Source organism: Haemaphysalis longicornis, unplaced genomic scaffold, assembly GCF_048455015.1.
Source record: "Haemaphysalis longicornis isolate Haplotype H1 unplaced genomic scaffold, Haemaphysalis longicornis Haplotype H1 scaffold_2, whole genome shotgun sequence".
In the NCBI taxonomy this organism is placed as follows: domain Eukaryota; kingdom Metazoa; phylum Arthropoda; class Arachnida; order Ixodida; family Ixodidae; genus Haemaphysalis; species Haemaphysalis longicornis.
Window position 1 is genome coordinate 73,150,064 of NW_027526295.1, and position 24,593 is coordinate 73,174,656.

Here is a 24,593-nt window from a genome sequence, read left to right on the forward strand (position 1 = left end):
GGTAATCGGACACAACTGATTTCCTACGTGCCCTGCTAAAGGCCAGCGTCATTCGAATGTACGTGAGGAATCACTGCAATAACCCAGATTTCCAGTCTATCCTGCCTTGAATTATTACACGAAAATGAGGTCGAAATTTGGGAATCATGGAATGAGTAAAACCGGCGATCATAAGTGTAAAGCAATAGAAAGCTCTAATCACATGCATAGGTAGTAATAGTCGCGGTTAACTCCCCCTGTTTTTCGGCCCTATTGAACCAGCAGCCCATTTAGGCAGTGGTCAAAAAGCACTGTTTGCAAGTAGCAATTAGAGGTAGTCTTAATTGACTTCTTCGTCGCTTAGCTTCTGCCTTAAAGTTGCCGCGTATTCGTTCTGTCCTGAAGAACATTCTCTGTTTTTTTTAGCGTGCAGCATGCAGTCTCAAATGAAGCTAAGACACGTGCACTTTTTTAGGATATGAGGTCATGTAAATACAAAAACGCCGTTTTTTTCACTGGTACCTTTGTAACTTGGGAGCTTAAGTGGCTTGAGTGTCATGCTAACAATCTGGGTCAGCGAGACAAAAGGTTGGCGTTGAGGGAAAAGTACGCCTCGAGTGATTTCTTTTACATTCTGAACCGGCGGATAATCAGCTGGGAGTGGCGATGTAGCAAAAAAATTAACCTTAATTGCTAAATATACGAACGGTGGCCAGGATTTATTTATTTACAAATTTATTTTGACGCCGCAAGGGTCTCTGTGGTGGAGGCATTCCATGAAGGATGGCACAATAAGTGGTTGACTAGTACAGGAAAGGAGGTAATGGGGTTTGAGCATTATAACAAAATTTCAGCAGATTAAAAATAATAATAAGAGTACATAGTAGAATGCATTTTACAGCGGCAAGTAATAAGTAGCCAGACAGCTTGTAGCGCAGGACACGCAGTACAGTGGTACAAAATACGTACAATTGGTATTCATACGACGACAAAGCTAAAGGAGCAGTACATGCGACACTAAAACAACAGATGGCAACATATGATGGGTATGCAACACTCCAGTCTCAGACCGCGCTGACAACAATGAGAACAAAAATAACAGCAACGAAAAAGTAACAAAATAAAACCCGAGAAAATACCGTCGTGCTCATCCCAAGGTCACCGCGGTCAATATTAGGGCCTTTACTATTACGGTCAATATTAGGGCCTTTACCCGTCACGCTCACCACGGGTTTGCTCAAGGCGTTTTGAATTTACCGCGTTCCACTGCTACAGGCCGGGTTCCTCGATGCCAGCGCTGCAGTATGGCAGTGACGAGCGTGAATCGAGGCGGCCGACTTCAAGGTTTATAGAACCGCGTGGCCGTGCTCTACGTGCGTTCCAAGCAGAACATGGAACATAGCTAGTGGAACAACCGATTTGCCCCTGGCTAATCCCTCCTTGTGGGTGCGTGCCGAAATCTTTGAGGACATCATCATCCTCTTTAGTTGCTGTTGTCGCGTGATTTTTTATATACCGCCTGGAAGTTGCGCGGGCAACAGCAGGCGGTGGTTTTATGCAGTAGATGTGCAATGTCATTTCATATAGAAAAACCAAGATTCCATGAATTTTAATAAAGGAAGACTGTAAATATCGTTCTGTATTAATTTCCTGTCTTATATTTGCGTAATGTCTTGTTTTTGTTCAACAAAGTTGGCAAGTATGAACATATAAACCGGGCTTAGACGTTTACCTTTGGGTGTGAGTATATAAGACTATTGCGCAATATCTACTTTGCTTTGGCCGGGAGGATAAATCGAGTCACAGACAGATAGACAGACAGACCAAAATTTCTGGGTTTAAGTAGTCTAAGAAAGACTGTCGTCTTAAAAAAGGCAAAAGAGAAAGAAACAAGGCCCAAGCACATCATACAATTCCGGGAGCCGTGAGCAATGATTTAACAAAGGCAAGGTCTTTGGCTAGTACCACGTCATTGGGAAGAATGCTCCATTCCTTGGCAGTGCGAATAAAAAATGATTGATCAAATGTGTGGCTGCGCTGGCGAGGGTATAAAACTTGTCATTAGTTTTTGCTACGACTTGATGCATGTGACTTTGGCGTGAAGTAAGGGTTGGGCGACAGTGAGTAGTGAAACCAATGAAATAATGCTTGTGAACAAATAATATTTTCTGTTTCTAGTGGATTTTCTGATGGCGACATGCTTCATTGTCCTTTGGAAATTTACGGAATCGGGATTAAGCTTTTTTGCATTACCCTCTATATTTTCAAGCTTTAGTCGTTCGCTCTTAAGGGAAGTCCTCGTTCGTCACATGAGGCAGCAAACGTTGCTTAAAGCGACACGATCAATCTGCATCAACCCATTCACTTTGCAAATGCCTTCAGTAAATACTTTTGCTCGTGTTACACACACACCCGTCAGAATATAAATGTGTATCATAACATCCAGCGTGCTCACCAGTCATTCATTCTTTCACCGGTTACAACCACACTTTCTTCTCTGAAAAATACAAGCGCTGGCCTGGATAAGATTTCGTACATCATCTAAAATTGGTTGCTCATTTCATTTCGGACACGCTCCGCAACATTATGAACCTTATCTTCAAAACCGGTGTTTTTCTGTCCTCTCTAAAGGTCATACCTATCTTTAAAAAAGGCGACCGGTTGTTAATTTCGAATTATCTCTCCATCTCCATTCTTCCCACTATTAGTAAATTAATTGAACAGTTATTTGCGAAACGCCTTAATAGCTATTTATCTAAATTCAATCTCCTGAGTGATTGCCAGTTTGGTTTCCGATCGGGGAGTTGTAATAGCCTATCCTTACTTTCCTCAATAGATTAAAAAAAAAAAAACAATCGACACCGGAAATTTTGTGGGTTCAGTTCTTTTAGATTCCAGTAGATTGTTCCAAAAATTGTAAGGATATAGGGTAACAGGGCCACCTCTAACATTATTAAAAATTTGCTCAACAGGCAGTACACAGTATATCTGGCTGATACCGTCTCTCAAAACATAACATTTAACCAAGGAACCAAGGCGTACCACCGGGTTTCATTTTGGGTCCGCTGCTCTTTATTTTATATATTAATGATCTTCCAAATTTACTTCATTCCTTTCATTGTGTCCTATATGCCGATAATACCACAATATGTTTATGCGATACATCGGTCACTTTTCTCACCTCCAAGATGAATACTGTGCTCAATAACATCGTTAGCTGGTGTAGTGACAATTACTTAGGTATTAGCCCAGAAAAAACTAAATTCATGATTTTCAGGACCTCCCATAGGCAGACCAGCATCTTGCCCACCATAATGCTGGGATCTAACACCATTTCTCTATCCGAACATTCATCATTTCTTTTCTTGGAACTCGACCCTATATATAGCCTTACGTTTTTTTTTTTCATTTTTCACGTCTTAAGCAGAAAACTGCATTTGGCATTCGGGCATTATTGAAGGCACAGCGGTTTTTTTCTCATCGTGCACAGCTATCATTGTATTTCGTTTTCATTCATTGTCATATCAATTATGGCATTGCCTCGTGGGGTAGCGCATATTCTTTCCATATCTCATTAGCCCAGCACACCAAAAATCAATCCATTTGCATTATCACACGTAATTCATATCGTTCTTCAGCTGCACCTCTGTTGCGTGAGAACAAGATATTACGAGTATGTCAATTATTTACTATAACTTGGACATATTTTTGAAATTTCACTTCAGTGTTAGATTTCATACGATGCCATCGATCTTGTTTGCTTAAGGACAAAAAGATCACCAGGTTTGCAGCCAATAGCAACTTTTATTTTCTATTATTCGTACTAATTACGACAGGAAACTTTCTTGCTTTGTGCAATTTTGTTTTGGAGCAGCCCCCTCTCAATAAAGTCATCATAATCCGCAACTCGCTGTAAAAAAAGCGCCTCAAAGATTTTTTGTTGTCATTAACATAGAAAATCGCAGTAATATTTTATGGCTGTCTGCGATAGTCTAGTTCGTGTACGCCTTTATTTGATATTGTCACGAAGACAAGGACGATGCAGTGGTGTTGAATGAGAAACACGTTTATTGGAGCGAACTTGTGCTCCCCTAACAACTCAAAAGAATACAGAGGCGGCGAAGCAGCGGTCAACAAAGTGACTTGCACAGGCGAGTGACGTCGAATCGAATGCCCCGGCGTCCGCACTGCAGGCTTTTTATCTTTTGGCGCGCGTGGTTCTCGAAACGTCGATTCGCATCGAGAACATAGTAGATCCAAGAAGATTATTCTGGGCTGTTCAGGTTAGATCGGAATGCTCTCCCTATCACAACAGATAACACATGCGGCACAGAAAGAAAGAATGGAACACGCGCTTCCCTTGGCGCAGAGATAACACAGACCGGCGCAGCCGGGCGGTAAAAGCAAAACACAAATAAACAAACCCAATGTATGGTTCGCGGCATTACCCCCCCCCTCTAAGAGTGCATCGACCCGATGCTAACATAAGCGACAGTCCGAACAAAAGAAAATAAAAGTTCGTCATCGTCCGTAGAAAGGTTTTAAGCGAACCACGTGGACGACTTCAGGCCGCGTGCGTCGTCGTGATGTGCCGGAGTCACCATCGGGGATCACTTCGTAGGTAAGTTGGCCAACACGTCGTAGAATCTGGTAGGGTCCGAAATACCTTCGCAGGAGCTTCTCACTGAGTCCGCGTCGTCGGATGGGAGTCCAAACCCACACACGATCCCCTGGTTGGTACTCGGCGTCTCGGCGTCGAAGGTTGTAGCGGCCCGCATCCACCAGCTGCTGGTCCGTTATACGAACTCGAGCGAGCTGGCGGGCCTCCTCCGCACGTTGAAGATATCCGTGGACGTCGGCGTTGAGGTCGTCGTCTTCTACGTGCGGAAGCATGGCGTCGAGCATCGTAGTCGGCCTTCTACCGTAGACAAGCTCGAACGGCGTCAGCTGTGTCGTCTCCTGGATAGCCGTGTTGTACGCAAACGTGACATACGGGAGCACTTCGTCCCAAGTCTTATGTTCAACGTCAACGTACATTGACAGCATATCTGCGATTGTCTTGTTCAGACGTTCTGTTAGTCCGTTCGTTTGGGGGTGGTACGCCGTCGTTCTTCGGTGATCCGTGTTGCTGTAGCGTAATACTCCTTGCATCAGCTCCGCAGTAAATGCCGTTCCGCGGTCTGTGATTAGGACTTCCGGGGCTCCATGTCGCAGCACAACCTGGCTTATAAAGAACTTCGCCACTTCTTGTGCAGTCCCCCTCGGAAGAGCGGCGGTCTCTGCGTAGCGCGTCATGTAGTCTGTCGCTACGACAATCCACTTGTTCTGTGATCGTGACGTAGGGAACGGGCCTAAAAGGTCCATTCCAATCTGTTGAAATGGTCTCGATGGGACGGCGATCGGTTGCAGAAGTCCGGCGGGTCTTGTCGGCGGCGTTTTTCGTCGCTGGCAGTCACGGCAGCTCCGGACGTAGTGGGTGACGTCAGAGGTAAGGCCGGGCCAGTAGTACCTCGCCTTGATTTTTCCGATAGTGCGGGCTGTGCCCAGATGTCCGGAAGACGGGTCGTCGTGGCACGCTTCCAAAATTTCGTCACGGAGGTCCGCGGGGATGACGAGAAGGTAATTCGCTCTTGTTCCGGGGCTGAAATTCTTCTTCACAAGGACGGAGTTTCTCAGGCTGAATGCTGGTAAGCTGCGTTTGAAGGTCCTAGGAACGGCAACGTCGCATCCCTCGAGGTACTCGATTATGACGCGTAAGTCGGGGTCGGCACGCTGCTGGGCGGCTAGGTCGCTCTCCGTCACGATCCCGAAGAACGCGCTGTCTTCATCAGAGTCTTGTGGTGGTGGGTCGACGGGGGCGCGGGACAGGCAGTCGGCATCGGAGTGTTTCCTGCCGGATTTATAAACGACTGTAACGTCGAACTCCTGCAGGCGCAAGCTCCACGGCCCAAGACGGCCAGAGGGGTCCTTCAAATTGGCGAGCCAACACAGCGCATGGTGGTCTGTTACAACCTTGAATGGCCTTCCATACACGTATGGGCGAAATTTTGAAATCGCCCATATAATAGCCAGGCACTCTTTCTCAGAGGCAGAATAGTTTTTCTCCTCCTTCGACAGACCACGGCTAGCATAGGCGATTACCCTTTCGCAGCCGCTTTGCTTTTGGACAAGGACGGCACCCAAGCCTATATCACTGGCGTCCGTATGCATTTCCGTTTCGGCATTTCCGTCGAAATGAGCGAGCACGGGCGGGCTTTGCAGGCGTTTTTGCAGCTCGCCGAATGCTTTTTCTTGGTCGTTTTCCCAGCTGAAAGGGGTGCTATCTTTCGTCAAGCGCGTGAGTGGCTCTGCAATGCGTGCGAAGTTTGCGACGAAGCGCCGGTAGTATGCGCACAGCCCGAGAAATCTCCGCACGCCCTTCTTGTCTTTCGGCCTAGGGAAGTTCGCGATAGCTGAAGTTTTTGCCGGGTCAGGTAGGACTCCCGCGGCGTTGACGACGTGGCCCAAGAACTTGAGTTCCCCGTATGCGAAACGGCACTTTTCAGGCTTCAGCGTCAACCCCGACGTACGAATGGCCTCGAGTACAGACTCCAACCTTGCAAGGTGTTCGTCGAAAGTCCGGGCGAATACCACTACGTCGTCGAGGTATACGAGGCAGGTGTGCCACTTAAGGCCAGCTAGCACAGTGTCCATGACTCTTTGAAACGTCGCTGGTGCTGTGCACAGCCCAAACGGCATCACCTTGAACTCGTATAGGCCGTCTGGGGTTATAAATGCAGTCTTCTCTCGGTCTCTCTCGTCCACTTCAATTTGCCAGTAGCCGGTCTTCAGGTCCATCGATGAGAAGTACTTCGCGTGGCAGAGGTGGTCGAGGGCGTCGTCGATTCGGGGTAGGGGGTACACGTCCTTTTTCGTGATTTTGTTCAGTCGCCGGTAGTCAACGCAAAACCTTAATGTGCCGTCTTTTTTCTTTACGAGTACGACGGGCGCAGCCCAGGGGCTTTTCGATGGCTGTATAATGTCATCGCTCAGCATGTCGTCGACTTGAGTCCGGATGGCTTCCCGTTCGTGTGAAGAGACGCGGTACGGTGACTGTCGGGTAGGTCGGGCTCCATCTTCGGTTATTATTCGGTGCTTCGCTAGAGGGGTCTGACGTAGTTTTGCGCTCGACGAAAAACATTCGCTATAGCGACGCAGCAAAGCCAATAATTTTTTCCGTTGTTCTTGCGGTAGCGCCGGATTCACGTCGAATGGCTGCGGGAGCTTGAATGTTTCTACGGGTGTGCGTTCAAAGTCGGCGACTGCGATCACATCACTTGCTTCTTGCGTTTCTTCGAGGAACGCAATTGCAGCTCCCTTGTTTAAATGCTGGTACTCTTCGGTGAAATTAGTGACCAAAACGTGAGATTGGCGTTGCTTAAAGTGCGCAATGCCTCTTGCGACGGAGACACCGCGGTCGAGAAGCAACCTTCGATCACTCTCTACGATAGCGTCGATGTCAGAAGCAGCATCCTCACAGTAGACGGCGATCATCAAGCTTGCGCGGGGTGGCAGGGTGATGTGATCGTCGGCGATCCTGACAGCAGCACGGTGATCGGGGTTCGGCTGCGGCGTCGTGGAGTGATTTGAGGAAAATGTTATCGACTTGGTCTGCAGATCAATTATTGCGCCGTTGTCCGTCAAAAAGTCCATTCCGAGAATCACGTCGCGGGAGCAGTTAGGCAGAACAACGAACGCCGCAGGGTACGTTGTGCCGTCTATGGTGACGCGCGATGTGCACGTTCCACTTGGCGTCACGAGGTGGCCTCCTGCTGTGCGTATGTGCGGACCGTCCCATCTGGTCATAACTTTCTTCAGTTTAGACGCAAATGGTCCGCTCATTACCGAATAGTCAGCTCCCGTGTCTACGAGGGCGACTACGTCAAAGCCGTCGATGGACACCTTGACGTCAGATGCAGTCGTCCTCGAGTTGCGGGTTCGTCGGGGCGTCGTATCTCTGCTTGTACGTGTTGATGGTCGGGCACTGTGCATCGTCGTTGTCGTCGTCTTCTCAACGGACGTCTTGGTCAGGTCGGGTACGCGTCGCGCCGTGTAGCTGTCGTCGTGTTCAGGAGTCTCGTTAGGGCTAGGTCGGGTCGTCGGGATGAGGGCATGTCGTGAATGATGGTCTTCAGCGAGTCGCTGCGTCGTTGGAGGGTTTTCATTTTTCCGCCGTTGTGCAACTTTACCTCCCGAAGTTGCTGCTTTTAGTTTCCCCCGCGTGGGCTGGGGGACCTTCCACGTGAGAAGTCAGCAGTGCTGCGGCGGTTTGGTGACTGAGACGGGTAGGGCGACGGTGAACGGTTGAAGCGGGCTGGTCCTCGGTTGGTGTTGGAGAGGTATTCTTCGATCTCAGCAGGGCGCTGGCCGTATCGGGGGCGTGGGGCGTCGACGGAGAACCCTCGCAAACCGAGCCTCTTGTAGGGACAGCGACGGTAGATGTGGTCGGCCTCTCCGCAGTGGTAGCACAGCGGGCGATTATCGGGCGTTCGCCACACGTCGGTCTTCCTTGGCGTCTGGTATTGGTCTACAGGGCGTCGGGCGGGCGGCGTTGGACGGCGGTATGGCTCAGCCTCTTGACGACGGGTTGGAGCAGGGCGGGGTTGACGAACAGCCGAGGAGTAGGTCATGGCTTGTGGTTCGCGGGGTGCTTCCGACGGCGTAGAAGTTCCCAGTGCGTTTTGGACTTCTTCTCGGATTACGTCGGTCAGGGAAGCCACTTGAGGTTGCGGCGTCGTTGGAAAAAGCTTCCGAAGCTCCTCCCTGACCACTGCTCGGATGGTCTCTCGCAATGTATCGGAGCTTCCATTTGCAGCACCGATGGTCTCCGAGAACAGCGCGTTGACAGGGCGGTCGTACTGCCTGGTTCGAATTTCTAGCGTCTTCTCCATCGCGGCCGCCTCAGACGCGAATTCGGCCACTGTCTTCGGAGGGTTACGGACTAGACAAGCAAAAAGCTCTTGCTTCACTCCTCGCATTAGAAACCTGAGCTTCTTTTCCTCGGTCATTTCAGGGTCCGCACGACGAAAAAGTCGCTTCATCTCCTCAACGAAAATCACGACTCCTTCGTTGGGGTGCTGCGTTCGAGTTTCAAGCAAAAGCGCAGCTCGCTCTTTTCTCACCACGGTAGTGAAGGTCTTAAGGAACTCCCTCTTGAATTGAGTCCAGTCGGTCAAAGAGCTCTCATGGTTCTCGAACCAAGTTCGAGCAGCATCTTCTAAGTAAAAGAAGACATGCCGGAACGTTTCTTCATCGTCCCACCTGTTGAAGATGCGGACGCGCTCCAACTTCTCCAACCATTCTTCGGGGTCTTCAGCGGGGGCTCCCCGGAACGATGGCGGTTCTCGGGGCTGCTGCAGGATGATTGGCGACGTTGTTTCTTGCACCATGGTGTTGGTTGCAGCGTTCCTTCTCTTGGGCCCTTCTGGCAGAAGACCGAACTCGGGCGGTAAATCTTGCAGGCGGGGGCTGGCTCTTGTTGGACTGGCTTGGCGGCTTTTCGAGGTTGTAGTGGGCATGAAGGGTGCGTACCCAGCACCTCCACCAGATGTCACGAAGACAAGGACGATGCAGTGGTGTTGAATGAGAAACACGTTTATTGGAGCGAACTTGTGCTCCCCTAACAACTCAAAAGAATACAGAGGCGGCGAAGCAGCGGTCAACAAAGTGACTTGCACAGGCGAGTGACGTCGAATCGAATGCCCCGGCGTCCGCACTGCAGGCTTTTTATCTTTTGGCGCGCGTGGTTCTCGAAACGTCGATTCGCATCGAGAACATAGTAGATCCAAGAAGATTATTCTGGGCTGTTCACGTTAGATCGGAATGCTCTCCCTATCACAACAGATAACACATGCGGCACAGAAAGAAAGAATGGAACACGCGCTTCCCTTGGCGCAGAGATAACACAGACCGGCGCAGCCGGGCGGTAAAAGCAAAACACAAATAAACAAACCCAATGTATGGTTCGCGGCAATATTGTTGTAGTTCATTTTTGTCTCCTGTTGTCTATTTATGTCTTTTTGTTTAATTCAGTGTTTGCTCAAAACTATGCATCTTGATATTTGAACTCTTTTTTCTTAACAAAGTCTGTTCATGAATATTTGTTTTGTTTTGCTGCCTTACAAATTCGCGTTGTGCAGTTCTTATTGAGGGTCCCCTTACAATCGTCAAACTCTGGGACCCTCGCCTGTATAATAATGTGTTTGTATGTTTGAGAACAAAATAAGTTTGAATTTGAAATTTGAAAAAACATTGAACACACAACAACTTTCTCTGATTACATAACTGTCCTTCGGTAGCTAATTTGGATTGTTCTCTATGTTTAGCAGCGTCAAGATGTTTCACGAAGAAAACGAGAACACTGGACAGGCGCTGACTAACATCGGAAATTTATTGCGCCGGAAAACATACATAGACACCAGAAAAATGACATAGGCACGCAGAGCACGGCGTCCTTATACCGAAAAAAAGCAACAATTAAACACGTTTTTGTGCTTTGGAACCGCAAAGCACAACAGGAAAAAGTAAGAACAAAACTAATCAACTAGCACTCGCGACAGAATTCACCTCCCCCTCTGGCAACCTGACTGAGGCCCGGATGACAGAGAGACTGTTCCTTGCAATGTGGAAGGTTCTGTTGTCTATTGGGTAAGCTGATCCCAGGGTTTGAAATCAACCTCCGTGTAAATGATGCACGGCACACATCCAAGAGCGCACCATAGTATACGTGCAAAGATACGCACCGGAGGCTCTTCGATTGTGCCCTCACAGGTGCATTTTTATTCCGCCAAATCTGGCCCATACACGCAGGTCCACAATTTAAAGGCCTTCAATAAACAGGTACCAACACGTAAAAAACAAGAGAAACGTGATGCTTAATCTGGAAACCATGCCGTTTACGTTTCTGCGTTTTTGCTTTCCTTTAGGTCGCGGGGCTTACACTTTGTAGTTTTTTCGGGGCAGAACAAACCGTAAGAGCACCTTAACGGTTCATAAAGAAACCAGGCAGACACTTAAACAGCGGGATTTTCAGGTTCAAAGAGCTAGGTTTTTTTTTGTGCCGTCTAAGAGGACAGTTGTTAATTGAATGTCTTTAGATTATGGATCTGCGAGAACACAAGGACAGCTTTAGAAATTGCACACAAGGGCGCTTTCAACACACTATTTTCGCATGGTTCCGTCCATGCTTAATTGGTACGGGGGTAGTTTTCATGCTCAGGGATCAGGTTATCCGTGAGGCGGTGGAGGCTTTCCACATTGACCATTGCGTTAGGCGGGCCACAGTCCGGTTTTAGATAAGGAGGTGAATTTTCTTGCCTCCGCGCACGTGTAACGTGTTTCCTTGTCCCTTTTCCCGATATGCGCAATACGAATGTGTTCAGTATGCAACTGTATTTTCCTGGCATATACATTAAAATCTCGTTATAACGAAACAGGATGTAACGAACTAATCGACATAACGAAGCAATCAGAATTCCTTTTGAAATTCTCATAGATGCCACGTATTTAACGCCTCGTTTTAATGAAGCTAAATGTTCCTCGCAATGGGTATACGGAACCTCTTTTTCCACAACGGGCATTTACGGAACACTTTGGTACCCGTCAGGTCAATAGAGAGTTTTAACATAGCGGGTAGCGTCCGCTAACGCTACGGCTGTGGGTACTGGGACTCGACTGGGCACTCGCGGATTCGTTCAGGTAGGGTGGATTAGTTCCGCGGGCGGGCCCTCGCGATGCCCGCGCATTAGGCCGTAGCGTGAGCCGGGTCCACTAGCCGGTATGCTAAAACTCTCTAACAGAGACGTATAGCAGAGCAGAGAACCGGTCCCGTTAGGGTACCCGGTACACCTACGAATGCGCAGAACCATTTTTTCTGCCTCATCGCATGCGCGGTAAGGGAGGTCGCCTACCGGGCACCGCACCGGGATCTGTTCCCCTCTCTGCTATAACTCTCTAATGTCTTATAGCGCGCAACGGGTTACGTCGCATCTAGAATGCGGAAATTCAGAACTCGAGTTAGCTAGGGTTTGCCAACTCCAGTGCGCTAAGCAGCCTGCAAACGCCTGGCAACACGCGCAAGGGTGCGCGTCTCCGGGCTCCCAGTAAGGTGCCTGGATGTTCCTCTAGCCGTACAGTTCCTTACTAATATATACTACAAGGAAATATGGCGCCACCGTATAGGTGAGCCGTGCTTCAGCGAGCGTTGCGTCATGTACCGGGCAGGCACGTTAGACTTGTCCTTGCATTGGCTCATTAACAGGCTGGAAATCAAGCCTCTGGCAGCAAAAAAGCAACAATATTACTGCAGAATATAATTCAAGCTTTTCTTATTATAAAATTGAAACTCAAAAAAGATTTACTTGTCCAAGAATATTTAGAAGCTTCATGCAAGATGAACAAGAAAAAATATCTTACCCTTAGCTCTTAATTTTGTCTTCGCGGCAAAACAAAGGCCTTGTGGCTAGCCAAGCCAAGTTGGCGAGGAACGTCGCTAGCTGCAATGGCGCAGCCCACGGCGGCCCGCGATTGCGGCGCCAGATTTCTCTCTAGTATGTACGTATTAGTATGAAACTCTATGCCTCCAGCCACTCTACGGGATGCGGCAGACCTGCTGCACCACTTTTTTCGCGCTCCCGATGACTGCGAGGACGGACTCGAAATCGCGGCGGTGCTGAAAAGCCGTCATTCGCCTGAAAAACCCACGGCAAATATCTATCAAGGACTTTTTCTCTGCGAAGGGAGCCGCCAGCTCGTGTGCTGTCTAATCAGCAGTTTGGTGTGCATAAAGTAGCCATTATTTGCTGTTTTTTTCTTTCCTTGTTTTCGCGGACTGCTGGGAGTTTTGTTGTAAATACATCCTTTCTTGCGTGTAAAGTGCCGGTAGAAATGGACATTGGGTAAAAAAATTTAATGGTTCTAACGAAGTAATTACGACCCGACCTTTAAACTTCGTCATAGCGACGTTTTACTGTATATATTGAGAAGCTTTTTTTTTACATGAATCAAATCCACCTGAACAGAATTTCAGAAATAAGCGAAAAATTTGTTAACAGGCCTAAATGCAACGCTGTCAAGGCTTAGTTCCCCTAGCTGATATCTCGAACAGGTCATAGACAGCGTTGCATATACGCGTGGTCCCAAATTTTCGCTTTTTTCTGCAATTTTGTTGAGGTGTATTTGACTCGTATCGGAAAAAAAGCTCCTAATATGCAGTTTCTGCCTAACCAATTTCAGTTGTTAGTCAGCGCACGTTTGGTGTCCTCTTACTTCGCCCTTCGTCGTGGACGAAGTTCTCCTTTACACTCTTTCCGCCAGTGAAGGGTGTTGTTTAAACCAAAATTATAGGAGATATTGGCGAACTTTCAAAGTATATCGTTACAGAGTAAGCAGTGCCGTATTATCAAAACACCTAAAACAAAGATGGCGGTAGGTTAAGTTACGCAAACCTTGAGGTGGTACGCTAAACGCAAATAGAGGCATCACTGCAACCGCGCCGCCATGTTTCTTGGCGGTAGGCTTCGTCGACGTCCTCCACTTGCACATGCAAGCATCCGTGAACCATAATGGCTGCAGAAGGGAGCTGCTGTTGCATTGCCCTCTTTTTAACCTACTATCTGTATCTCTTAAATTTTTGTTTGAAGGTTCCATGAAGATTTCCATCAGTTCTATCGAACCAAATTGTCTTCATTAAAGAAAACTCGTCTTTTGCCTACATGGTGATTGAAAATTGTTGACGCTGACAATAGACACGTCTTGTTTTCTGCATTTGCATATGTGGAGACATTCAACAAATTTACACTTGGTATGAAGTGTCAGGGCACGGTTGAAACAGAGAAAAGAAAACAATATAAACTGTTACTCCAAGACGATATGTTTTTCAGCAGCTCTCCATTAACACTATGTTTAACTGCATTTTTTGAGCTTGTCCTGCGTGTTCTATTTTTAGGGGAAACCACAGAAAAGAAAAGAAAATGTATGCTTTTCAGCTGTAAAGCCGAAACGGCAGTAAGTGCAGTGAATCTTCGTATGACTTCACGTAGGTTCCCCGTTTAAAGCCAGCTAATGTTGTGTATGTACTAAACACGACTGGTGCCTTTTCACAACAATAGATCTAACTGACAATTTTGCTGGCGTGTACAAATACATTCTGAATGGCAGGATCATAAATTTAACATATGCGCTAAGCAGAGCACCATTCTCCCGAAGGAATTACAAAGGCGAGGTTTTTTACCTGGAAGTAGTGCCGTGCTAGCGTAACCTCTTTTTTATTTTGCCTATCTCCACTTCCTGCGTTGCACTTCTGAAAGGGTATATTTTCTATTTGACTTTCTACATGCTCAATTGTAGATGTAAACCTCGTTTTAATTATGTTGAAACAGTTGCCAGGCACATGAGGAATAAATACAGGTGTATAACTTTCTTCTAACAAAAAGTTCAAACTTCTTTCAAAAGTTCCTCGACGATTATTAAACGTTTATTACCACCAATGCTCTTCTGTTTAGTTAGATGATATAGCAAAGCTTCTGATATTTACTTGGGGAGGTGAGTGTAAGCAGCAACTATTAGAGCTGATGCTGATCTGGCGTCTGCGTGGCTTCACGATGGCTATCTTCATACGCCGGACTTCCTTAATGATAGGTTTGTCTGCTACCAGTTTACATGCCGCGAGATTGTCCCGAAAAAGTAGTCTTCACTGAAAGAGCAAATGTGCGGGTCGATGGGGCACCCTGGGCGTGGCTGAATATGTTCATGCGTCATTTCGAAGCTATGGAATATATTCTGAATGATGGCCAAATACGGGTTAGGGACGGCGTCTGTGAATTTTTTTTATCTTTGTAACCCAGGACTTTGGACGTTGTAGACTTTTGTTACAGTATGAATTATGTATGCATTTCTTTGTGGTCTGTCGACAAGACTGCCTTGAAAGTGAACGAAATTCGATTTCAAGGCAGCCAATTCAGTAATTCAATGTAGGAATTAAAAAAATTCAAGGCAGGAAGTCAAGGAAGAAATTCAAAAGGAAAAGTACTTCTGAGTTGGAAATTAGGGGTCAGCGCTCGTCCGGATCCACTATAGTGTACAGTAATCCCTCGTCAACTCGAACTCGGATATCTCAAAATATCGGTTAAATGGAAAGTTTTTTTTTTGCTGTGAATTTACCTCTCATAGGTAATACATATTTGCCCACACCCCCTTTTTTTAACAAAACGTTCTTTCGCGGGACGATGGATACAGCATAGCCCACGTATATAAAACTTGGTGTTAACAAAATCCCGGCTATAACGAACGAATCTTCGTTTTCTGTTACCATTCGTATACATGTATTTTATGCCCAGATATAAGAAAACGGAAACAACGAAGTGATTTCTGTTTCTCTATCTGTTAGTTGTAAGAGGCCTGGACTGTATTGCATAATGTTGACAGAGGGAACAAGGCAAAATAAAACGTGTTGTTGGGCTAGTGGGTACGTACTGAATGGGAGGCTTAGCACAATGAAGGCGAGGGCGGTGTCAGACGAGACCAATTAGCTGGAATAACAAAAATATGTGTTTTTCAATGGGAATTAATGCGGTACTTGCTGTTGTTAATTATTTTAAGCCTGCGGTTCAGTTTTCTATAAAATGCGTTTGTGACGAAGTATACGCTTCCTATCTTTGTATTTAGCATTTCGAGGGGCCAGGTATTCATGCTGGGGGGGGGGGGGGGGGCGCTTAGTACGTGTTTCGGCACGCAGTCTCGCTCGAACGTGCCATCGCGTGATTTTATGTGGCACCAGCAATGTTAATTCAAAAATGGTAAGAGAAGTCATAAGTGGGAGCAAAGTCAATCGGTGTGGCCGCCGAATGTCTGATAAATTTTATGTTATGACTACCGACCACATGGAGGCATTTTACCATACACTGAACATTGAAAAAGAAAACAGCTGTATCAAAGCTCATATTTCATTAGAAAGCTACTACTGCGTTAAAAGACGCGTGGGTCTTCGATAGTGAATTTCAGCCAAGAACGACATCTGGAGCAGCGCTACATTTCCTGGGGCTAAATTCCTGCTACTATAGACCATGCGGCAGTTTAGCGCAAACTAGGGGGACGTATTTTCGAAATAACTATCATCGTGGCGTCAAAATACAGTATCAAAAAAAACATTGTGAACTGCTTCACAGCTGCGCTATCGTAGGTTCTCAAATTCGACAAAATAGTTACAACTATTCAATGTGCCCTAGGATGGTGACAAAAATTTTACACGAGTCGAAGAAAAACATGATTGCCACCATAACCGTAAACAGCATGAAACAGAGAGGTACAATATGCGGCATATGAAACACGAGCACGAAAATAAGAATCGGAACACGAAAAATTAAAAATAACTGTTCGTTGAGGTCTAATAATGGCGTGCTCTTGCTACATTCGGAAAGCCACATTTCCGGACTTTGTTTTTGTAACCAAGCCACGCGTTATTTTGACTTGTATGAAAAGAAATCGTGCTATTCGCGCGTTCTGATTCATATTTTCGTGTTCGCGTTTCATTTTCCGCGTATTGTACAGTTAAACAAGCCTAAATTGTTCTGAAATCAACTAGCATCATGAGAAAAAAAGAGCATTTTGTTTTATCTGTTTAGGAGGCTGAAGAAAATTGCAAAAATGTGCTACGTAGCCAAAGCGTCATTCAAGTGCTATTCGAAGCGTTTTCGCAGGGGCACAAAAAAAATATTTCACCCCTCGGCTTAACCTATTCACAAAGGCAGATGTTGACAGCCCTAAAAGTGGAGGCACCGATGTTAGCAGGAAAGGTATTATGCTATTAACGGTGGCGGCCATAAGAATGACTGTTAATCAATGTGTCTCGTCTGCTACCGTCCCCGTCTTCTTTGAGTTAAGCCTCGCATTACACACAAGGCAAGGTACCCTACAGACAGCTGATAAGGTCTTTGTTCTAACACTTAGCTCGTCCTACGCGCCGAACACCGTCGTTAACGGCAAGTTAACGCTGTACGTGGCCGATGTTCCTTCGCCGGATGCTGTCCAATACCTACATCCTTGAGAGGGCTGTGGAAGATGTAGCTAATTATGAGGACGGAGAGGAGCCTCGAGAAGTGCCTACAACGACAGAAACAACGAAGATGCTGCGCCTCCTTCGCAACACGCCAGAATGTAGTAGTGGCGACCAGCAATTCATCGATGCATCGAGCAGCATGAGAGCGCTTTTGTGGGACGAGATGCGAACGTGAAACAGGCGACCATCACGCCGTTTTATCTGCCGCAACAATAAAAATCTAGTTTTTCCTGCGAACTTTTTTTTGCCTGTATAACGAAAGCCCCTGTACAGCGGATATTTTGTTACCAGCATTACCTCTTATTTCTGCGACCTGGCCACAAATTTTCGGATTTCGCTTAACTCGACACTTCTCTTACCTGGAAGTTTTAAGCAGCTAGGGATTACTGTACGTCCATTTGTTTGTTTTTGGTAATGCACACACATTTATTTTTACATTTACGTGGTTCTTCGGCACTCTTAGGTTGGTTTTAAATAGAACTGAATTATGCCATCTTGATCAAGTGTTGTTTTCGTTGTCTTTACTCTTCTTCGTTTCCCTAAATTCCTGCTTCAACATGATGCACACCACTCGTGAAACACTACTGGACCTTCGGTCTTTCTCTTAAACGAAAAGACTCAATTCGGCTAGATACACTGGGCACATAGCAGTATCGACCTTGAGGGTTGCACACCTGACATGCATGACTTCCAATACACAACTTAAGTGCCCGATGTGATAGAGACTTTTTTCTGCAAGGCAAGTATTGTTCATTTACAAGACGTCTTGTCCTCGGTTGGTAGAATAAATTGCCATCTTTTGGCAAGATACCGGTTACTCCTTGAGTATTACGAATGCGAACCACGTAGTTTCGGCAGCTACATTTTTTTGAGGAATTAGCGTCTTTGAGTTCAGCTTCAGCAAAATGAAACAGATTTAGACCAAGGCTAGAAAGAGGATATCACTTAATCGGTGTTCAATACATAACTCAAGACAATGCGCCTCATCTGTGCAAAATTCTGTTTTTTTACCATGATCACAAAAACAGGGACGTTTTGTGCCTTTTCCTAATTTCGTCTAATCTTGCGCGGCCAATCTATTAATGTGACCGACAGGCCGCGGGTGTTCAGATATGTAGTCATGCGTGTAAGGTAATAGTAAACTGTAATGCATGTCGCGATTGAACATATCGTCAGGAAGCCGCGTTCATGGTACTTTCTTGCCTGGACTCTGAGAAGGGAGAGAGAGAGAGAAAGGACTTTATTGGATCTCCTGCAGTCGGGGACGGGTCAGGCCTCGCAGGCATAGAGTTAATACTACTGCTCGCAGGGCTTCACCGTCCCGTAGTCTTCGCCGCTCACTGCGGCGTCGGGCCGACCCCGAGGCCTGCGTCTGGTCGGCGCGGGCTACTTGGAGTGCCGCCGCTGTCTCCCCTAGCCCTCGCTCCCGCAGGAGGAGGCCGAGAGGAGTGCGGGTTCTCCTTTCGCCGTTGCTTGCCCAGTGCAGCCTCGAGCCGCTGGATAGCCCTTAGCTGGTGTTCGCGCTCTGAAGAGCCGATCGAGTCCGTAACGTCCGGAGGGAGGGTCGGCCTCCCGTCACTCGCGTCGTGTCTTTCACAACCCCACATCAGGTGGGTCAGGTCCGCGGTCACTCGCGCACAAACACTACACACACAGTCTTCATACAGGTCCGGGCACATGTGGCGCGCGAGCGCCGGCGTCAGCACCGTCCGAGTCTGTAGTTGCCGCAGAAGCACGGCCTCCCTCCTCGCGAGCCCCGGATGGGGCGGAGGGTAGGCCCTCCTCTCTTCCCTGTACCAGCGCAGCGTCGCGCCGTACGTGGTCAGGGGTTCCGCGTCGTAGTCTTCTTCTTCGCTCGATTCCTCGTCGACGTCGGCGTCCGTCGCTGGCGCGGCTCGGCACGTGGCGAGATCACGGGCCGCGGCGTCGGCTACCTCGTTGACGTTTCGGTGGCCGTTGCGGAGCTCCCGGCCCATGTGAGCCGGAAACCACCGGATGGTCGTGCTGGTGTTCCTGCGCGCTCCCTCTCCGATGCCGGAAAGGACGCGCATCGTCGTCTTGCACACCGTGCCCCTGGCGAAGTTGGCTATCGCGGACTTGGAGTCGCTGAACACCGTCTTCGTCCCCGGGTGGAGCAGGGCCAGCGCGATCGCCGCCTCCTCTGCCTGTCTGGCGGACTTGGCGCGCACGCTGCCGGCGCTCAGTAGTTCGCAACCCAGCCTCCAGCGTTGAGAAAGATCCCGTGCACAAGAAGCACTGGCGTGTTGCTCCTATCGTTGTTGGTCGCTTCCGGCCTTGGTATCCGGTCCAGTTCCAAAATGTGGCCGTCTTCGGTGGTTACTTTGTGAATCTCAACTGGGTGGCCGAACCTGCTCATCAGTCCAGCCTACGCAGAAGACACAGAGAAATGATTTAAAGGGCTTGTAGTGATTATGACTTTCTAGAAAGTTTATCTAGATACCGCATGGTAGGCATTTTCGCTGTATGCATTTGAAACAGGCTTTTGTCATAATTACTGTCTGCAATGCTTGCCGCCACCTTTACGTGAGACATCAGACAAAACTTATTATAACGGCGCTCCATGAAAAAGAGAGGTTAATAGGCGTATTTGAGGAGTGTGTTTGTAGTAAAGGATCTGTAATATTTTAATGTGATATATGCCTTGCTAAAGCGGAATACCACGTATTGCGGCCGCACCACAGCGTTTAGTTTCAGACAGCATTAAAAAAGGTTGAGAAGATTTCTGGTATATATATTGTATTGTCAATTTCGGTTAAGTTGTTTGCACGGCATCCTCCGCTGCACATGTGGAACGCCCTTCCATCATTCCAAGCTCTCGCTTTCTGGACAATCAAAAAGCGAACACCGCCGCGGTGGTTCAGTGGCTAAGGCGTTGTGCTGGTCCCTCAGCTGATCTTTCCCTCAGTCTGACGCGCCAGCGGGGCGGTCTGTACGTGCCTTTCATTGTAAGCGAAAGGCTAAACCCAATTATCTAATAAATATAGCTAGAATGTAGGCTGCAAAATCCCAATCAATAACAAACTTTTCGAAGCACCAGCTCTTTATTGCTTTTCCTCGTGCTAACTACGCTTAGAAATGTTAGACCTGAACCATTTTATCTTTCTATTGATAGCGCTGTGACGGCCTCTGCAGGAACCAGCGAGAAATGATATACTGGAGTACAAGTGTGTAGCAATAGCTGCGAAGCGTGGAATGAGTGTTCCGCTCCTCACTCTTAAAAACAAGGCTGTGGGTTTACTAACAGAACACTAACCACTTACTTGCCACATCCGATGTGTACTTAGTAAATAGAGGTAACATGCGTCTACTAACTGGTCATGCGTACCTTAGTAAAAAGATAGCGTGACAATGCAGATTGGCTGAGGGTGCAGCACGAAGTTGAGACACACTCAGCACGAACGCATGAATTCGACGACAATTCAAGTGAGCAAGAAAACCAACGGGATGCAGGGGGAGATCGCGAATAACTTTGTTATCTTAGAGACACATTTGCTCTTCTTGCTTTTATAGGTAGCAGCGGAAGGTCCTCAATCGGCGGGCTTGCAACGAAAACTAAATATTTTTAGGGTAATTTTTGAAATATGCATTTTAATGTGAACACATACAAATAAGCATGTGGACTTGCAAAAACTTTGTAATCATGAGGATGGTTGGGAAGAGTGCTGTAGATATTATGTTTAAAAAGCCGTAGAATTTTGTTACTTTCAATCAATTATAGTATCAAACAAGCAGCAGTTACTAAGTGCGCGGTCTGGACTAGTAACGATTGTATTTCGAGTCTACACTTAGTGGCAGCAATTACGTAGCATTCTGCGGGGTATTAAAGTTCGTATGGGGTTAGTGAATGCAACCCGTTACTATCTTTTCACTAGCTTCCTTGTTAGGTGTGCTGATTTTATGCGAATAATGTAGCACGTTTTCTTAATAGCAATTATTCATGAGTGAAGACTTTTTTGCTGTGGCGCAGATCTCAGCAAGCTAGGAACGTTCATTTTCTCTTTTCGAAACCCCTTAGTTCATTCTGAACTTCGGGGCTCTGTCAGGTAGCGGCACCAATATTTTGGAGGGAGGCGGAAACAGCTGTTTCTTTGGTCTAACGTAAAAGGGGGGAATAAACCGGGGCAAAAAAAGAGGGCGACAAAAAATTACGCCAACCTCCCCTCGCGGGAACCCTGACGTGAGGCGACGCAGAGGGCAGTTCAACCGCAAGCGGAGAGCAACCGTCGGCCGAAAGGCCGCCGGAGAGCGGCACACCGGTTATATGCGCAGCGCGCCCGAAGGAGAGGAGACCGCAGAGAGAGAGAGAGTACTGCACATGCGCAGCACCGCGCGCAGCGCCGCCCACCGGCGGAGTGAGAGCGCGCTGGGCCGCATACCCGCAGATTTGAGAGAGTGTGTTCGCTCTCCCCTGGGCACGCGCCGGCGCAACACCACCTAGTTAGTGGTGTTGGCCGGCGCCAGTGCGTCTGCCGCGGCTATGACGCAACACAATCCAACACAATCCACTATAATCCCATCCAATCCAAATCCAACCCAATCCAAGTCAAGCCAAGCCAAGCCAAGCCAATTTAATCGAATCCAATCTAATGCCCCTCGCGAGAGAGTGTTCGCTATCGGAGAGGAGAGGGGGAGAGTGGAAAGGCTGCGGACAACAACGGACGCACGCGGACAACAACGGACGCACGCAGGAAGGACAGGGCCGCCGACAAGAGATGCTCTGAGCGTCGCATCTAAAAAATCCGAACACACGTGTCAGGCACCACAATCAACCCAGACACTTGGTGGAGCTTTCGTGTTACACTGGCCTCACAAAAAATCACTTTGAAACTGGTATAGGCTGCGCTGAAGCATGTGCTTGCATCAACATTTCTACTTCTCATTCACACCCAGGCGTGCGAATAAGCACGTAATGCTTCGTGCTTGTTGGCGATAGATTCTCTCCTGGCCTACGCGGAACATGTACTTCGAACTTTATGCACGCAATGAATAACTCGGGGAAGGTGACACGCAACGTTCAGCTATGAAAACCTTCTGAAAGACACTGATCGCTGCATGTTCCGCATGTTACAGCAAAAGACATTTTTCTTGAGTTGTAATTCTTTATTGATACTGTTTCGGTTAACTACGGCATGAAAAAAAACATCTTAATAGAAATTGTCGAAATATTTAAAGTTCACAACTGCTAAAAAATATCGCTTAATGAAGACAGAGAGAGAGAGAAAGAGAGATTAGGGGCTGTAGAGGTGTCAGCCTAGAAGCGAGCTCAGCTTGCTAGGGTACATATGGGTGAAGAGACGAAAATCATACAAAAAAGGGCAGAAACACTGACATTCGGGGGAATGCGCACACAACAAATGCATGGCAGTTGAGGCAGACTCCAAAAAAGACGATAACAAAAATAGTTTTGCATTCCAATAATACTTATAACTGGAAAGACATGCACAGAGGCATAAAAAAACACTGGTATTGGTACAATTTTCTGCACATACAAAATAGTGGTGCATGCCATACTCTTGTGCACATTGTTTAGGGCAGAAATCTGCCCGTTGTGCTTAGTAGAAAATGCATGTGCTCCTTCGCCTGAGTTCCCTAGTTGTCAGCCTGGACACATTGATTTCTGTAAAGTATAATTTAGTTATGAAGATTTTTGGGCGGAACTAAAAAAAATGGGGGAAGGAGATGACATGGGTTTCATACGCTGCTTTACTATGTTGTGTTAAAGGGGCACTGACACAAAAATTTTGCATCTTGTTTTTTTTGTTGCGATAAGTAGCTAGTGACCTACTTATAACCTGTAGAAACCTCCTTTGCTTCAGCGTGCGACGGTTGTTTAATTAGAGGCATTTTCAATGCGGCCAGTCGCAGTTTCGGTTTCAGCGAGTGCCGCGAAACGATGGATTTTGTGGATTTTGTGTGAACAAAGCTGACCACGTGACCATCGGAGGGATATCACAGAGCAGAGCCGCCGTAGCACTGTCGAATCCCCATCGACGGCAGTTTCTGCGAATGCCCCCACGTACTGATCTCGTGAGGCGCTTAATTAAAAAGCGACCGTGGATGTGACGCAGGCGCTGCGAGTGCAAATGCTACCGCGGCTAAAGAACGACGCGCGACGCTCGAGACGGTGGGTGGCAAGACGCGCGCTGGGAGCAGCCGGCCGGTCTGCCTACAGGTCCGCCTACAGATGTGTTCGGCTTAGCACTGCGGCGGATATTCGCGTGCCGCTCTCGTAAGCGGTGCAGATGACAATTTTTAATGCAACCCGCCATCGCATCATTAACTCCTTTCTCATGTAAGCCACCATGGTCGGGACTTGGGGACAATTTCGTGCAGCGGTAACAAGCTATCACTCGAGCTACCTGCGCCGGCCGCGGCCATGGCCGCCGCCTGCACAGCGACCGTGCGGCTAGCTCAGTGGGCTTTTCGGGCCTCCGCCGCGTTTTCGCATCGAATGGTAATAAACAGTAATAGAAACAGAGTGCTGGAATCGCTGTAGAACTTTGGTCGTGACCAGCTGCCCGATGAGCTGACGAAATCACGGCGCCTCCGCCGCCAACGATCGAGTCGTTCGTTCTCGAGAGCAGAAGCTCCGCCCCCCGGCTCTCCGATTGGAGCGGCGAGCCGGGCGAGCCGGCAAAAAGCACCGGCAGTGCGGAAGCGGCAAACACAAAATCGTGACGTGTGTGGATGTTGTTTATTTACAATTGCGCGTGGTCCTCTGCTGGCTGCTCGGTTGCGTTTCGCACACTTTAAAATTGATTTTAAATATGTTCTAGGCTGTATTCTCCGCTGATATTTTGCAGATGATGTATATGTGTTCCCACCAATCTATCTCCGAAGTTATCTCGCCTTCAAAATTTTGTGTCAGTGCCCCTTTAACAGCATCAACCTCAAGATTTGGAGCCTCCAGTGCAAGTAATTTGCATAAACATACATGTCTTTCGTAGCACACCACGATTCTACAGAAAGGAATAGCTGTTCTTTTTCTGGCGTTGGACGCAATTGGATTCCCACCTCCCCCACAGAACTGTCGTATTTTGGATGCGCATGCGCCACAAAAGCCTTGTTTGGTCTTTTGTATGTGTTTGATTTAAACGCCGTCAGTGTGTGAATTTATGTCACCGATATTGCATTGTGCATCACGAACAGTAAGGCGTTTGGCTACAAAATCGGGGAATGGAATCAACTTCACTTCGAGGCACCCGGAGTTGTTCCATTCCGGTGTAGTTCCGGCTTCCTTCCATTATTGGGCACCTATAAGTATGACATTTCCCCAATAACGGATTTGATAATTTGAACTCCATTAGCGTTTAAAGCCAGAGCACAATGTTCACAGTTTGTTCAGGTGGAAAGAAAAAAATCCTTTGGAACGTACCGGATCTAGCTTGGCGTCTCGACTCACGTCCGTTTCTTCGGTCGTTATTATCGTTGATGCAACACGCACCATCACACTTCCAAGGCCGAACATTGCAAACACAGCTCTGGTCGTAGTGAGAACCAT

At 47.6% G+C, this 24,593-nt stretch overlaps 1 protein-coding gene across 1 annotated transcript in view; it reads right to left on the minus strand.

The window, feature by feature from the left end:
- Nucleotides 1-24,593, minus strand: part of LOC144168066 (lipase 1-like) — an 85,332-nt gene extending 60,739 nt beyond the window's left edge. Inside the window, exons 1-4 of the mRNA XM_077697151.1 lie at nt 24,468-24,593; nt 21,438-21,455; nt 19,279-19,457; nt 18,275-18,294 (exon numbers count right to left, since the gene is read on the minus strand). Coding sequence (XP_077553277.1) covers nt 18,275-18,294; nt 19,279-19,457; nt 21,438-21,455; nt 24,468-24,593 — 343 coding nt within the window. The remainder of the gene's footprint in view (nt 1-18,274; nt 18,295-19,278; nt 19,458-21,437; nt 21,456-24,467) is intronic.